The 15,606-nt window shown below is 31.5% G+C and overlaps 2 protein-coding genes across 3 annotated transcripts in view; one reads left to right on the top strand and one right to left on the bottom strand.

Annotated features, from left to right (window-relative positions):
• LOC148627043 (mRNA-decapping enzyme 1A-like) overlaps positions 1–15,606 on the bottom strand; it is a 54,660-nt gene that overhangs the window by 26,832 nt on the left and 12,222 nt on the right. The window contains exon 2 of one of the 2 annotated variants that reach the window (XM_088566226.1): positions 14,733–14,773. In XM_088566226.1, the coding sequence (XP_088422352.1) occupies positions 14,733–14,773 (41 nt within the window). Of the gene's footprint in view, positions 1–2,602; positions 2,759–14,732; positions 14,774–15,606 lie in introns of those variants that run through there. The other variant, XM_088566234.1, reaches the window with a different exon arrangement.
• LOC148627044 (muscle calcium channel subunit alpha-1-like) overlaps positions 2,741–15,606 on the top strand; it is a 116,804-nt gene continuing 103,938 nt past the window's right edge. The window contains exon 1 of the mRNA XM_088566193.1: positions 2,741–3,115. The gene's annotated coding sequence lies outside the window, so the exon portion shown is untranslated. The remainder of the gene's footprint in view (positions 3,116–15,606) is intronic.

Below are 15,606 nucleotides of genomic sequence, written 5' to 3' on the forward strand. Positions count from 1 at the left end.
ATATGTCACAGGTTATATGTAAAATATTCCCACCATCCGTGGTGACCTGTTATTATTCCCGACTATATATACTCTGGTTTGAACCTGACTAATCTTAAAATGATATAGTCGGAGCTGCCACTACTTGTAAAAACTAAAAGTGAGAGTTAAAACATGTTAAATCTCTTGGTGCAGGCTTCTATAGGCAATGTATATACCTACACCATATTACCAAGCTTTTCTGCCTCATGGAAATAATAGCCTAGTTCATAGCTTAAATAATATTTAAAGGTTCTGACTTACACATTTAGTAATGTTACTGATATGCAATGATATCTAAAAAATAACATTAAAAATAAAAGGCAGGCCAATTTAAACAAGAAGCTCCCAGGAGACTGAATACACACACCTGGTTAAAGTTTTGTCTTTCAAGGGCAATAAATTCAACAAGGACTTGTCCAACAATTTTGACTCAAGAAGACTTTGGTAGGACAATCATAATGATCATTTCAGCGACAGAAAGTTTCTTTCTATCTATTATAGTTTTCAAGATATTGGCTGAAAACTGTAAAAAAAAAAGCCGTCATTATTCATCTTTCAAGGGCAAAAACTCTTACAAGGAGTCACCTGACAACTTTGATCCCTGAATACTTTTGAAGGCCTTATAATAAGGGTCATTTCAGCTACAGAAATAATTTTGCTAAAACTATCAGTTTTAGAGATATATGCGAAAAACCACTGTCTAACCCCTATGTTTTATTTTTAGTAACTGTGGCCATGTTTTTCAACGGATCAAAAATCCTCACATCAGTTCTATGCAAGATACCCCAAGGATCATTCATACCAAGTTTGGTTCCAATTGGTCAAGTAGTGTCAGAATAGAAGAGTTTTGAAAAATTGTTGACGACGATGATGGATGCCAAGTGATGGCAATAGCAGAACTAACTTCTGCCTCTATCTCACAGACCAACTTCCAGCTCTTGGCTTTGACCAAGACTATAACTAGATAACAAATGCAAAATTGTTTAAGAAATACAATTTTTATCAGGATTTAAAAATATTGTTACTGAAATTTATGTTGAGATGGACACTTATCATACAATTATCATACTAATTTTCAAAGGGTGATAAGACATGCACAAGGTGATATAACAAAGTAAAGTTATATCTCCTTCCATCAAGTAGTATAAAGCTGCAGAGAAACAAGAACAGAATTAAACCTTAGAAAATAAATCCCAATCTTCATACATTTATTTAAGGGGCATAATCCTCATCTTCTACTTGTATTTCAGGAGGATAAGATTAATTAAAAATGAAAGCCATGAATCAAAGGAAATAAACAAATCACAATATCATGGCAGATGGTGAAAGTGTTTTTGAGTTATGGAAAAAAAACCAGGAAATTAACCATTAACTAATTTTATGGTTAAAAAACAGAACATTGATCCATAACCTAAAAAATTGTAGAATCTAAAATATATATTAAACTCCTATAGTGTAGCATGTACAATTTCAACAAAGTCCCATAACTCTTGTAAAATTTGTTGAATCAAAATGGCGGCTTATTATGGTCAACTACATATGATGACTAACAATTCTACAAAATTTGAACAATATTCACTGAGCAGTATCCAAGGAGTTGCTTCCACAAAGTGTTCCTATAGTGTAGCATGTACAAATTCAAAGTCCGATAACTTCAGTGAAATTTGTCAAATCAAAAGGTAGCCCAATATGGTCAATTACATATGGAGACTAACAATTCTACTTAATTCGAACAAAATCTGTTAAGCGGTTTCTGAGGTGTTGCATCCACAAGTGTTACCAGATGGATGGACAACAGTATTTCTATGTCCCCTTCCACGTAGCAGCTTGGGACAAAAAATGAAAAAGGAGCTTATATTACAAGAATTTAAAGAAATACTAACAAAGGCTCAGGAAAATTTGTTAAAGTTTTCAAGTCATTGTGTAAGTATAAGAAACCACTTTGTATGATCTTGAAAAAAGATAATTATAACAAATGAAAAGGGAGCTTACATAAATAGAATTAACTATTTTCAAAAGTTAAATGAAAATGGGTGCAATCGTTGATTTATAGTCAAAAAGCTGTGAAGAGCCCCATTCTTCTTTAAATATAAAATTTTGTCCCATAAATCTAAACTGTAAAACTGGAAATATATGCAAAGTGTAAATGATGGTAAAGACACAGGTATATTCTAATATTTCCAGTCTAAAAAGGCCGGCATCTAAAAACTTAGGCCAGTCAAATCAAACTTGATTATCACAGTGTATTAATGACACACGTTCTACAACAAAAGTAGTTTCATATTTAATTAAAAAAAAAAAAAAAAAAAAACACCTCTTCAGTGAATAGAAAAACATGTCTATTGGTAATTGATACCAATTCAAGTCAACCAAAAAATAGGCAAAAACCAAACTAACCTACATAATGAAATTACATGTTAAACTGATTAAATATTCATGTACATAGAAAGATGTAATGATTTTTAAAGATCTGCATTAGAATAATCAATGTTTACATTTTACATAGAAAGCTACACTATTTAAAAGACCTGTAAATTAATAATCAAGGTTTAAACCCAGAACAATTGCACCCTTTACCTACCTCCATCCTGTTCATTAAGTCTTCCTCATTACCAATCACTGGTTCTTACAGGCCAATGGTGCACACATGCTAGCAACCTTTCCCTGCATATTCCCTTTATAATTGTATAAAACCTAGTCAATACAGCTTTCTTTGTATATTTACATAAACTTAGTAGCAGCTGTAGCCCCTTTCAATGAAAGATTTTCTATTGTGTAAGGGGAAAAGTTATCAATGCTTAACAACAACTATTTTTATACTACTTAATCTATGTACAACATCATTTTGGAGAGAGTGCAGTTTGTTCAACAATCACCAAGGAATAACAATCCATTGACAGGAATACTACAGTATATATATATCTTCTATGCAAACAGGAATAATTTCATTTCCAGTTTAATATGCTAACAGTGGATTATAATCTCTTCAGGATTTAGCTGTGTTTCAATAAGTCTTTGTTTAAATTCTCTAAATATGCTTGGAAACTTACTATACAGGATTATAGATGTGTGACTATTGGCTTCATTATGTAAGGTAAGTTAAATAGCAAAAATACTTAAAGTTTTTATCATCAATTTTAAAATAAAGCTGAAGATGCTTGTAAACCATATAAAAAATAAACCATTTGAAACTCACTATCTGAACAAGCCAATTTTGACATGGACAGTTTTTTCACAGTGCCTTTTAAGGTCTACTTAATTTGCCCTAAATTAGATTACAATAATACAAGTATTATTAAGGAAATGCTTCACTTTGTCATTTTTTGAAAAACACTAATAGCACACTAAATATTCTTTCTGGATTCATGTATGTGTGTGTATGTGTGCATGTGTGTGAGTGTGTTTGTGTGTGTGAAATATAAAGAATTTGTTACTATAACTCAGTAACAATGTTTTAAACAAACTCCAGAATAATCCTATTATTCCATTTATCAATATTAAATTCTTACTGACATACTGAAAGTCATAAAACCTGACCTAGGGGATATTGATCTTGTCCATTCATGATCATATTTGTCTATGTTTTTCACTAGACATTTTCAAATTCAAAAATCAAAATCAATAAAGTTCTTACATAACAACAACTCCAATTTACAACAGTAATTAGTAACACCATTATCCATGAAAAATATTGAACACCAACTTAAAAACTTGTAGGCACTTGCATATCTGGGGAAAAATAACAACACTTTTCACTTTTTTATTTGAGATTTTTTTTATAGAAAGTGAAGTATATTGTTTGAAGCTTGGTTACTCCACCAATACCCGACCAACTTTCAATTGATATTTAGGTTCAGACTTTAAATACTTTTCAAGGCTGTGCTAACATCAGGATGTGTTGACTTGAAACACTGAATAATAAATTGGCCTACATCAGATTATAGGAAACAAATCAAAACGTTGGAGAATGTAAAACAAAAAGGTTTACATTATCAAATCTGTAAAATAATCACATACTAGCATGGCAAAATAAACTTATATTACTAAAAATGGATATAAATTGAAAGCTTAGAGGGCAAACAAATATTCTTTAATTGTAGAAAAAATGTTTACCAGCATGATTTGACTCTACATTGTATGGGCCCTAAAATTCAAATTTATATTGAACATCCTCCTAAATACCAAGAAATAATGGAAGTTTTTGCAGTTGTTCAATCTATGCTATATCCTGTATTGTACATTGGACAACAGCTAATATCTAATGTAGTAGTTGATAGAATTACGATGTTTTTATGTATTTTTATGTTTTATATAATTTATTTTGACTTTAACAAAGAACAATATATTTTTCTTTTGTTGTATGTTGGCAGTTATTTTTTTTTCAAAGCTTACATGCAAAGTTTGTGTCCTAACCCTGAGTTTTCTGCCTCTATTTTAAAGCAGGGATGCCAGTTAAAATATGTAAAATTTTGTTCCTAAAAAAAAAAGAAAACAAAAAGGCAAAATAGTATAAAGTTAGAATGGCTTAGTCTTCATATCTAATTTGACATGAGTAGTCTTAATTCTGTAGATTTACAGTATATCTCACTATCATTGTGATCATATCTTGATCCTGCAATACAAACAATATATAAATTCAGAATATGGATATATCCAAGCAGGAGTGGATATATCTTTGGTCAAAAGTTGAATTGGGTGAACAGGTGTATTCATATTGGGTTATCTTAATATACTCATGTATATACATACAAGATGAACCAATTTTAGAAACAAAACATACATACAAACAGTTCAAACTTTACTAAGAGGTGATGAATTATACAAATGTGCTCTTTTCACTCACTGTTAGTTCCTCAATAAATATTACCAGAGGAATAATAAAATATCTATTTTACACCAAATTAGTCCACTAAGCAATACAAAAATAAGTTCACAATCAACTTCTCTTTTCACTAAATATTTATACATCAATGGTTGGTAATTTATTGTTCTTCAGTAAATGTTCCTACAGATTAAAAGCTTAATAAAAGTCTTAGTGTTGTTTTTATTTTAGCAGATAAAACTAATCCGTATCTCTTCCTTTACTTGCTCTTACTTTACACAGAATTACTTAATAACAACCCTCTGTTTCATGGCCAGCACCAGAAAGTTCTAATCTTACTACTATCTGACAGAATCAAAGCTTATCACATCTTCTTAGGCAATTCTAGACACTGGCTGAGACATTTCTGTTTAGTGAAGATGAAAGCAAAGTAAACAACACTAATCATCATTTTCTTCAGTATTTTGTTGTTTTTATAAAACATATGATTGCTAACAACTTTTACTTATTTGTTTGGATGCAGTTTCACTGGCAGCCAAAAGAAATAAGAGGTTGCTAAGCTTTCCAAAACATTCTTAAAGCTTTAGAAGTAAATTTTACCCCTAGTATTCTGTATTAATACCTACAGGGAAGTGTGAGAACTGTATGGTGAACCTTAAAATAAAAGTACAATGCCATACTCAGTTTCCAGAATGTTATCTCTCTGTTGTACAATAATACAATGTTAGGTCACTTTTACACAGTAAGGTTATTAGCTCTTATTTCATCAAAAACTATTCTTCCTAAATTATAAAACTTTTAGAAACACAAGTGCCAATGCAACCAATCCTTCAATTCTGCATGTCTGAGAAATTTCCATACACTAATCTCCTAAATGAAACACAATGGAGCCAAACAAGGAATGCTTCTGACATATCTGTCCAAAGGGAACCATTGCATCATCAATAAATGTTTTATCTTACCCCCTGTAGGCAAACTACATCACCCATTAATAAACCTACTGGCAAGTGAGAACAGTAGCAAAACAGTTTAAAAGCAAAAAAAAATATTATTCTAGGAATAGATTGTGATAAAATAAATTTATAAATGAGTATTTCTACACTTGTTTTGCCAGAGGAAAGCATCTGTTTAAGCATATATAATCTACAATTTTATTTCATCATTGTGAAGTTAATTAATGAGAAACATAGTATAGAAATTGCCAAGTATATGCACAACCTGCCAGCATTAATTATCACACAATCACAAGTAAGAGGAGAAATGTGTAACAATTTCAACTTCTTCACACCATTATTGTTCTTTGCCATAAACATTTATCTCACATATAAGTACTGAAGAACCAAACAAAGCTCCTTCAAACCAGGACACCTTAGGCTGCAACTGATACTTTATAACTAAACTTAGACCCATCAATGTTCTATTCATATACTGCATATGAGTATTCTACTTCCTGTTCTGATGACCTTTTTTCAAATCCTTGGGTTATGCCTTCAAAATCATGAAAGATGAAATTTAACTGGTTGACCAGAAAAAGTCATCAGAAAGTAGAATGAAATGTGTTAGATCCTATAGTGACTGAATTTTGATAGGGTTTATTTTAATTAAATTGGACTTTATGCCAGGATTTTTAAACAATTCAATCCTTAAAAATTTTCTATGAACATTTGAAGTATGACTCTCCATTGCGATATTTGATTATTAGAGAGAAGAAAACAGTCCTTTCCTATCTACAATACACAAAGCAACTAGAACAACAGGGGTAACCGTTTTATTACAGTTGGACTTCCTACACTACAACTACAGCTACAACCATGATCAGTAAATTTGAAAAATCATTAATTCTCAATTTCATAAAAATTTGGAAAAAAAACATTGAGGACATGGTGAAACCTTTTCATGTATTTATGTTTAAAACAGAATACAGCACCAGAGTAAATTGAGTTAATTAAGATATATACAGACCAGATAACAATAGTCACACCTGTCACATGATACCTGTTCATTAATTAATGTCTGCAGGTATGACGCAAACTTACTAATCCCTAACCATCTCTGCCAAAAATATGTACTCTACTCATATTCATTTAATGCTCCATCAGTAAAATGGAAACAAAGAATAAAACCTCTTAATTAAACATTCAAAAGGTCAACTCTATGATAAGATTTTCTGTTATCTTACTGCTAACTGTATCATTGTTGCAAGAACTATCAAGGAAATGAAAAAAATACATATCTTAGCACCTGGGGACATAAAACTTTAAACATATTACCAAGCTGTCTATCAGGAAGAGGTAGTGTTGAGGATTTCTAGTCATAATATTTGGGATATTGTCACTTTAATGACTTAAGGTAGTGTTTCTTTAGATTGCAAGACAACAACTGACTAAGTTCAAGATATTAAGTACATGTACCACAATAGTATGACACTTCTATCAAAATAAATCATGGTAAATGAATTCATGAAAGTAAACTGTATTGAAAATGCACAGGGATGCTTTATATGTATCAAGTGTCAGTATGTGAATTTAACCTTGTTTCATACATAAGCACAAAACAAAAAAACATCTTGGGTTATAACAAAACTGCAATATTGCAAAGTAAGATTTCATTCTAAATTGTAGAACTTAGGGCTACATTATGGCTGTCAATTTTACATGGAAGATTGAACTGACCTACAAACAAGAAGAATGTTTGTCTGCCTATTGACCTCAAAAGGTCAACATTCTATAGGACAATAATTGTCAACAACATGTAATTACTTTCTCCAGTGCTGTAATGGAACCAGGAAAATCATTTCCATTGACCAAAATGTCAACTGACTGAACAAAAGCACTGAAAAACAATCGTGATAAAATACATCTGACTGAACAATAGAAAATTATATAGTGACTTCTACTTTCATGAAACAAATTTAACATTATCTAATTTCAAATTGATGAAAAAATCTAATCAAGTCAGGAAATAGATCTATATGTCACTTTCTCTAATTAAAAACATTTTTGTCTAATCTGTATTGATGTAGCATCTCTTTTTTTCATCATTTGTTTTCCACTCATCTACCTGTGTTCTGTAGTCATTTTGCATCTGTTGATAACTATTAGCTAAGTTTGGGCAAGACAACAAGTGTTACACCAATAAGGCTGTTGTGAAAGCCCAAGATGTTCACAGAGGACTTTTGTATCAGGAAATGAAGAGATCCTTTTTGAAAGTAAAGGGAGCTTGTACTTTAAGGTCAGGTCAAGGGCAGCAATAATTTAAAAAAACATAGGTGTAAACAAGTTTTTTTAGAAGGCTATTATTGAAACCAAAGTAGTTCAAAGTACTTTCAACTTAAATGTCTAAGTGTTTTCAATGACTTCAATGACCTATGTGAATGATCTTGTTTTACATTAAAATATTATTCAATGGCCTAAATATTTAAAAAAAATGAAAAAAATGTCAACTCATCCGCTTGATATTGAAAATTAAATTTTTCACAGCTACATAACAATAAAACCATTGATTTTCTATAGTTCAACAATTAAGAATTTTCAAGGATTGCCAGATTCTTGCAGATCCTGTTTTTTTTAAAGCAGTTTTGATTTCCTTGATACTGTTCAAACCAATTGTAATACTTTTTTTTTATTTATTTTTGGAAAAAAATGTAATATTTAAAATAAGATCGTTTAGACAGCCTTCATGATTCTTGTCTTATGAGCAACAAAAAGCATCTAGAGATTGCAGATTATTTTTTAATGTGTAAATTTTGATAATGGCCTTTTTATTCTAACACATCCTGTATCAACCACATTGTAATTGCTTACAAATATTGTAAGACAAATTCAGTCCCAAGAAATGAGATTTTGTCTGAGCCAATGTATGGATATCAATAAATGATGCCATGGTCTTTAAAGATAATAACAACTGTATAAATATTTTCATCTTTTGAATTCTTCACCCATTCCTTTACCATGCTGTTTCTTCATATCCATCATCATCCATCATTTACAGGGCATTACCATCTCTGCCTTTTTTTTGGGGGGCTTAAATGGTTCACTGTATGTAGTTATATCTAATGTATTAAAAAAGAGTAACTGGGAAAGAATCTATGTAAGCAATGGAAAAGAAACTAGGCCATAGCATGAGAAGATTCTATATTATGACAACTGCTGCACTATCAAGTTCATTCAATGTACCATGTGGGATACCATGGAATCAGCTATAAGATGAGTATTACAAAAGTATCAAGTATAAGAATTTGTTTGTGTAAGAAGTTCCTCACATTCCTGGCTATGAATTCTCATCCACCAAAGTATTCCTACTGTAAAGTACAATGTCTGTTCTATCATTTTGTAAAAGGGTTTGCCAACCAAGTCAACAGGACGCTATATTTTATGCAAAATTGATTTTGAAATCAATGTGGCTGTAATTTCATTCAGAAAATATGTTCCGAAGATTAAGTCAAAAGGCAACAAAACACATGTTACCTGCTTCAGGTTAATGGAGTGTAAACTTATTAAGATAACAGAGATAATTCTGGTTCTTACTGGCAAATATCTGCTCCTATTGATGAAATATATCTGACTTCATTAATAGCCTTATGCCCATACTGATACTGGTATCTACTGCATTATCCAATATTCATTTTATTATTACTTATGATTACTTTTTAATTGGTAGATATAATTGCTGATCTAAGCTAGTATGTGAATTAACATTTACTTTTATCCCATGGAAATTAAAACACTGACAGCATTTAGTAAGCATGGGCACAGCAAACTCATCACAAACATATTCATAAATACATTTACACTGACTTCAATCTGAAAGTGTCCATCTAAAGATGAACAATTACCATTTTCACATTTGGTTTCATTAATATATTTTGGAAAGTCAAAACACAGAAAAAATGAACTGATAAATTTGTGACAATATGTCACTGACCAAGCCATGGCACAGGTCATCACACCATGACAATTTGTCACTGACAAAGCCATGGTACAGGTCATCACACCATGACAATTTGTCACTGACAAAGCCATGGCACAGGTAATCACACCTTGACAATATGTCTCTGATGAAACCATGGCACAGGTCATAATATCATGACAATATGTCACTAACCAAACCATGCCACAGGTCATCACATCATGACAATATGTTATTGACAAAGCCATAGCACAGGTCATCACACCATGACAACTTGTCACTGACAAAGCCATGGCACAGGTCATAATATCATGACAATTTGTCACTGACAAAGCCATGGCACAGGTAATCACACCTTGACAATATGTTACTGATCAAATCATGGCATAGGTCATAACATCATGTGTGTACATGTTTTAATTCAAACAGTTCTAATACTCCAGAGTGTACATGCTTAAAATGATGTGCATAATATCCCTGTTGACAAGCACATTAATGTGTCTATGGCACTATTATGAACACCTGTCCCTTGATGATAAAGAATAAAACACTGTAAAATTTGGTTTGTTAAACCAAACAGTAGCTAACTTTATGAACTCATGTTAATGTTTCTTCCCTGTTGCATTATACAAAGACACAAACAATTGTATAGCAGGGAGGGTACACTTGCACTATTAAGACACCATCAGGATATACTCACACTATCAAAACACCACCAGGACATACTCACACTATCAAGATACAACAAGGATATACTCATGCTATCAAGACACCACCTGGGTACACTCACTCTATCAAGACACCACCAGCAATCACTCACACTATCAAGACACCACCAGGATATACTTGTGTTAACAAAACACCACCAGGGTTCACTCACACTATCAAAGCTCTTCCAGGATATACTTACGCTATCAAGAGACCACCAGAATATACTCATACTATCAAAAAACCACCAGGATATACTCCCACTATCAAGACATCACAAGGATATAATCATGCTATCAATACACCCCTAGGATATACTGGTACTCAAGCTACCAAGACATAACCAGGGTTCCTTTACACTATCAAGACACCATCAGGATATACTTAAACTATCAAGGCAAGGGTACACTCACACTATCAAGACACTGGGGTACACTCACACTTTCAAGACACTGGGGTACACTCAAATTATCAAGACTCATACAAATAAGAGATTACATGTGATATTGGAGTTTACCACTTGGTGAAATAACGAAAGGAAAGAAAGAATCCAACTATCTTTACTATACTTCCTCATTGCTATGGCATTACAGAAACCTATTAAAGTTACTTACTGCACAATAAACAGGGATTCCTCCTGTCTATACACGACACTTTTTTCGATACAGACAGAGTATATCATTCTTAATTGATTTCTAAAAGTACCATAAACTATTCTGAGGTTAGACTAATATCCACTGCAGCTAAGAAGTTCATTTCCCTAGGAAGAAGCCTTTTGTTTTTGGAGCAGTAAATTTTTCTCGAACTGTAATCTAAGCGGACATTTTCAATGTTGCATGTTCTATTACACAAAGTGATTGACAGTTCAGGTTATTACATGGAAAAGGAAAGTCTTGAATTAGCTGAAATTGATTAAAGTTTTACTATTTCTTTCTTTAAGGCTAATCAAATTCTTTTAAAGTAAGAGTTAAGTCAATTAGTTTTCTAAGTGAATGTACACTACTGTTAGAGGTTAAATGATCTTAAAAACTTTTCTTAGATTCAATGTATATTTCAGTCTAGTAAGGATGACAACATATACAACTGAAAATTAAAAGTATTTAGAGGTGCACTAGTAGCAAATTAAAAATTAAAATGGTGTTAAAACATTTGTTTATCCATTTCAAAGTCATTAGATAAGAAAAGTAATACTGGATTCTGTTGGATAGGTTATTTATTATTTTATAATCAAACCCTGCAAACTGAAATGAAGACCAAGATAAAATACTAACTTGGTCCTTAATATAGTTGAAAGTCTAGAAGTTAATAAATCTCCATGTTGCTCATGAACTTATGAACTTCATGGTATTCATCTTAAAAAAACTCATTTGAGAGTCTTGTTGAAGTCTAGACTAGTCAATTTACACACTTTTTATCCAATATTTTAAATGAACAAACTGCTACTTTTGATAACATCATAAGTTTCGATAATTTTGTCATTCTATGAATAGGAAACAGGTAGAGATAAGATATCTGGATTCTACCTTAATATAACTGATTGTTCATTACTCATACAAATGCAACATGTTTTAGTGAAAATTACTTCTTTATCTAGCTAAAACCAAAGAGGAATGAGTATAAAGTTTGAAAGAAGTAACACACATAAAAACTATCACGCACAAATATCAAATGATTTGACCTCTGTAAAGCCGTGTTGAAAATTTTAAGGGGCAATTATTTTTTTCAAATTTATGTTGGAAATGAAAATACCTGGTAAATTTACTCCCATGCTAAAAAGGCCTAGACTACAAACAATTTTAGGGTCTATCATGGATATTTAACTTGTTCCACTAACCATTCAGCAGTATAAAATATTCCTTTTGACTGGTTAATTAAACTACTGGCTAAAAGCTTTGTAACAGAAGGATTTGGTCTATACTTCATTGCTCTCAAACCAAAATTAACCATAAAGACATATGGACATGAAATACAAAAAACTGTTTACAAGTAAGAGGCACTCTAACAATAATATATCTAATTGGTGACCTTCACCGAATATTAACTCAATACAACATGCATTATAAATACATCAATATTAGGAAGAATTCATGAGTCAGAACTTTACCAGTACTTACCAATATATCTTAGCATATGTAGGCATTGAAATTTACAATTTTCTATGACGTTAGGGCTATACAAACATGATAACATTAGATAACATCCAGAGAGTTTAATTGAGGAAAAATACAAGAAAATAAAATAATAATACAGTAATTGTTTTTTTTTAATAATTTTTGACAGGTAATTGATTAAACACAGAGCATTATTAGAAATTTCAATTAACATTAGATTACATATTATCAGGCAAGATTTTTATTACCTGTTTGGCCATGTGCCCGAAAATGTAAGACTATTACCATGGTATGTTCAAGACCTTGTTGAATCAGCATGATCAGAACACCTGAATCAGGGCAAGGACATCCAATATCACATTTTATATCTAACAGAATCACCATCAGAATCTTCCTGGAATTTTTATCAGATATCAAGCAATCAGATTTTAATTTGATAATTTGGCTAAAAATTTATAACTATCATAGTTTTCATAGAATTTATCAGATTTCCTATCCCCTTCAGTACCAGTCCATATAAAATTCAGACATTCCCTATGGTAGATGTGATTCATAGTGTAGAAAAACCCACAAAACAACTGGTGTTTTTTTTAGTCTAGATTTGGTTTATTTTTATGTGATGATGGTCCTACCTGTAGTGAGATCTGTACCTTAGATTCATATCCCACTAAAATCAACCAATTCAAACCATATCAAGTACAATAACTCTTGCAAAGTGTCAATTTCATGAACAATATTTATGGTTTTTTTTATCCTTAAAGTGCAACATTTGAATTAAAAATTTGGTATTCATGTAACATTAAGTGATACCCTGCCAAGAAACAGTGAAAAAGAGAGGGATGACAAAATGTTCAAAATAATTGCCTAACTTTGAAAACTTAAAAAAAAAGAAATGAAAGTCAATGCTGTGGATTTCTGATGTGAATGAATCACCTTCTGTCAGATTTTTATAAAGATTGCAACTTAAATGCACATAATGATAAAATTAAATTGAAAATTGATAGCTTCTAGGCTACAATATAAGATCAGAATCATCAATTTTCATAGACCATGAAAACAATGTAAAGGGGTATAAACACGTTTTAAATTGAAGTTCAAGTACACCTTCTCACTATCAGGTATTCAGATTTAGAGGTATATGGTCTCGGCTCCTCGATACTCAATCATACTAAAAAGGTCAAGGTTAAAGGTCATAAAGGTAGAAGGGTACTATTTCTCATTATTCAAAGTTGGCCTTTCATATACCCTACTTAAGTAAATACTTCCGGACACCCTGCTTAGGACAAATTGTGCTGATACCAATAATGTTTTACTACTTCCAAACACTAACATTATTATACTTTTAAAAAAGTACATTATATTTTTGGAAAACCATTTTATATAAATATTATGAATATGTTTATGTGACATTCACAGAAAAAAAGGGGGAACTTTGACCCTTGCAAACATCATCTGCTTAAAATACCAAAAAAACGAGACCGTTATGCTATGATTGCTCATATTTTTAGTTAGGGAAATGAAGATATGACTGGAAAAAAGTCAGTTTATAGCTCCATTTTGTTTTAAAGAGGTGAATTTTTCAAAAGTTTTACAATTGTCACCTATGGGAAATAATACTACCGATCTACCTAAAGGAAGGATGTAGGTACCAGTCAAGCATTACATATCCTTGAGCGGGTGTATGTCAAAACAAGGATATGAAAATACAGTACGTTTTCTTTTTGTCTCTGTACAAACTAATGTTTTGTCAAAAGACATGAACTATGACTTATAAAATAAAGCAAACATAACACTATAAGATGACAAACATTGACAAGAAAATTTAATATTACAACATAAAAATGTTTCTCTGAAATGGTTGGATTGATGAGTGCAAAACAAAAGTAAAAGTAAAGAAAATGGCTATCTATAGTTCAAGACTACTTTTCTGTCCAATCTTCGTGGACTCACCTTACTTTTTTGCGGGAAATTAATTTTTCACATGTCCTTAGAAATACTACATAAGTGAAAGTTTTATGAAATCAATTTACATATTTACATTTTTAAGAATCAAAAAATTATGCACTTCACTAGAGTTGTCTATGGGAATATTAATGCAAGACTGAGACCAGTAAGGCTGTGCAAGATGCAGTCATCCTTATTTTAAATCTCATAACACTTACCTCTCATAAACAAATAGAGAACCTTCAATATCTGTCTTTTCCTAAAAATAGAACACAAAATTCATAAAATATTTATTTTAGCACATTTTTATAGGTCCTTTAGGGCTGGGTTGCATTAAAAAACATGAATTGAGATTCCTCAAATCTTCAATTTCAAGGGGCTTGACTTGTTGAAATTTCAGTTGAGGAATCTCAATATGAGATTCTTTATGAAACTATGCCCTGGTGTGCATGCAAGTAGTTTAGTGTCTGCTAAATCTGCTGTGCCTACAATTAAAGAACAGTATTACATTGTCAACTAATACTAATATACATTTGTTAGTTTGAATAGATAATAGATTATCAAGCTTGATACATTTCTGAAATTTTTATTTTGTTTTGTCCCCTTACTCCTAGATAATTAGGACCATTACCCCAAATTCAATATCAACCTTTCTTTCATCTCTATATGGAACCAAGTGAAGTTTTTAAAGAATCTATTCATTTTAACTCCAGTTATTGCATAAAAAAATGTCTATAGACAATGATGATGCAGATGATGATATTTTTCTATTAACTGACAGTAGTAGCTCAGGTGGGCAATGTACATGTATCAACTACATTGTACATGTATCTAATCAGAATTCAAAATGACCCATACAGAGAATCTCTAAGAGCCAAAAAATGGACCATTGGACCATTAAATTTGCTTCCTTCTATATTTCAAAATGAGACTGTCACTTGAGTATGGCACAAATCATATCCTTTTTGGGTGGCTAAGTTACCCATGCTTTACTTATTACATAGTACTACATACCCAGGCTAATGAAAACATTTGGTACCACTTACACTGAAATGGAATTGGTAATAAATTACTACTGAATACATAGTACAT

The sequence above is a fragment of the Perna viridis genome, chromosome 1 (assembly GCF_037379345.1).
Source record: "Perna viridis isolate PV_CMFRI_1.1 ecotype Kerala chromosome 1, ASM3737934v1, whole genome shotgun sequence".
In the NCBI taxonomy this organism is placed as follows: Eukaryota; Metazoa; Mollusca; class Bivalvia; order Mytilida; family Mytilidae; genus Perna; species Perna viridis.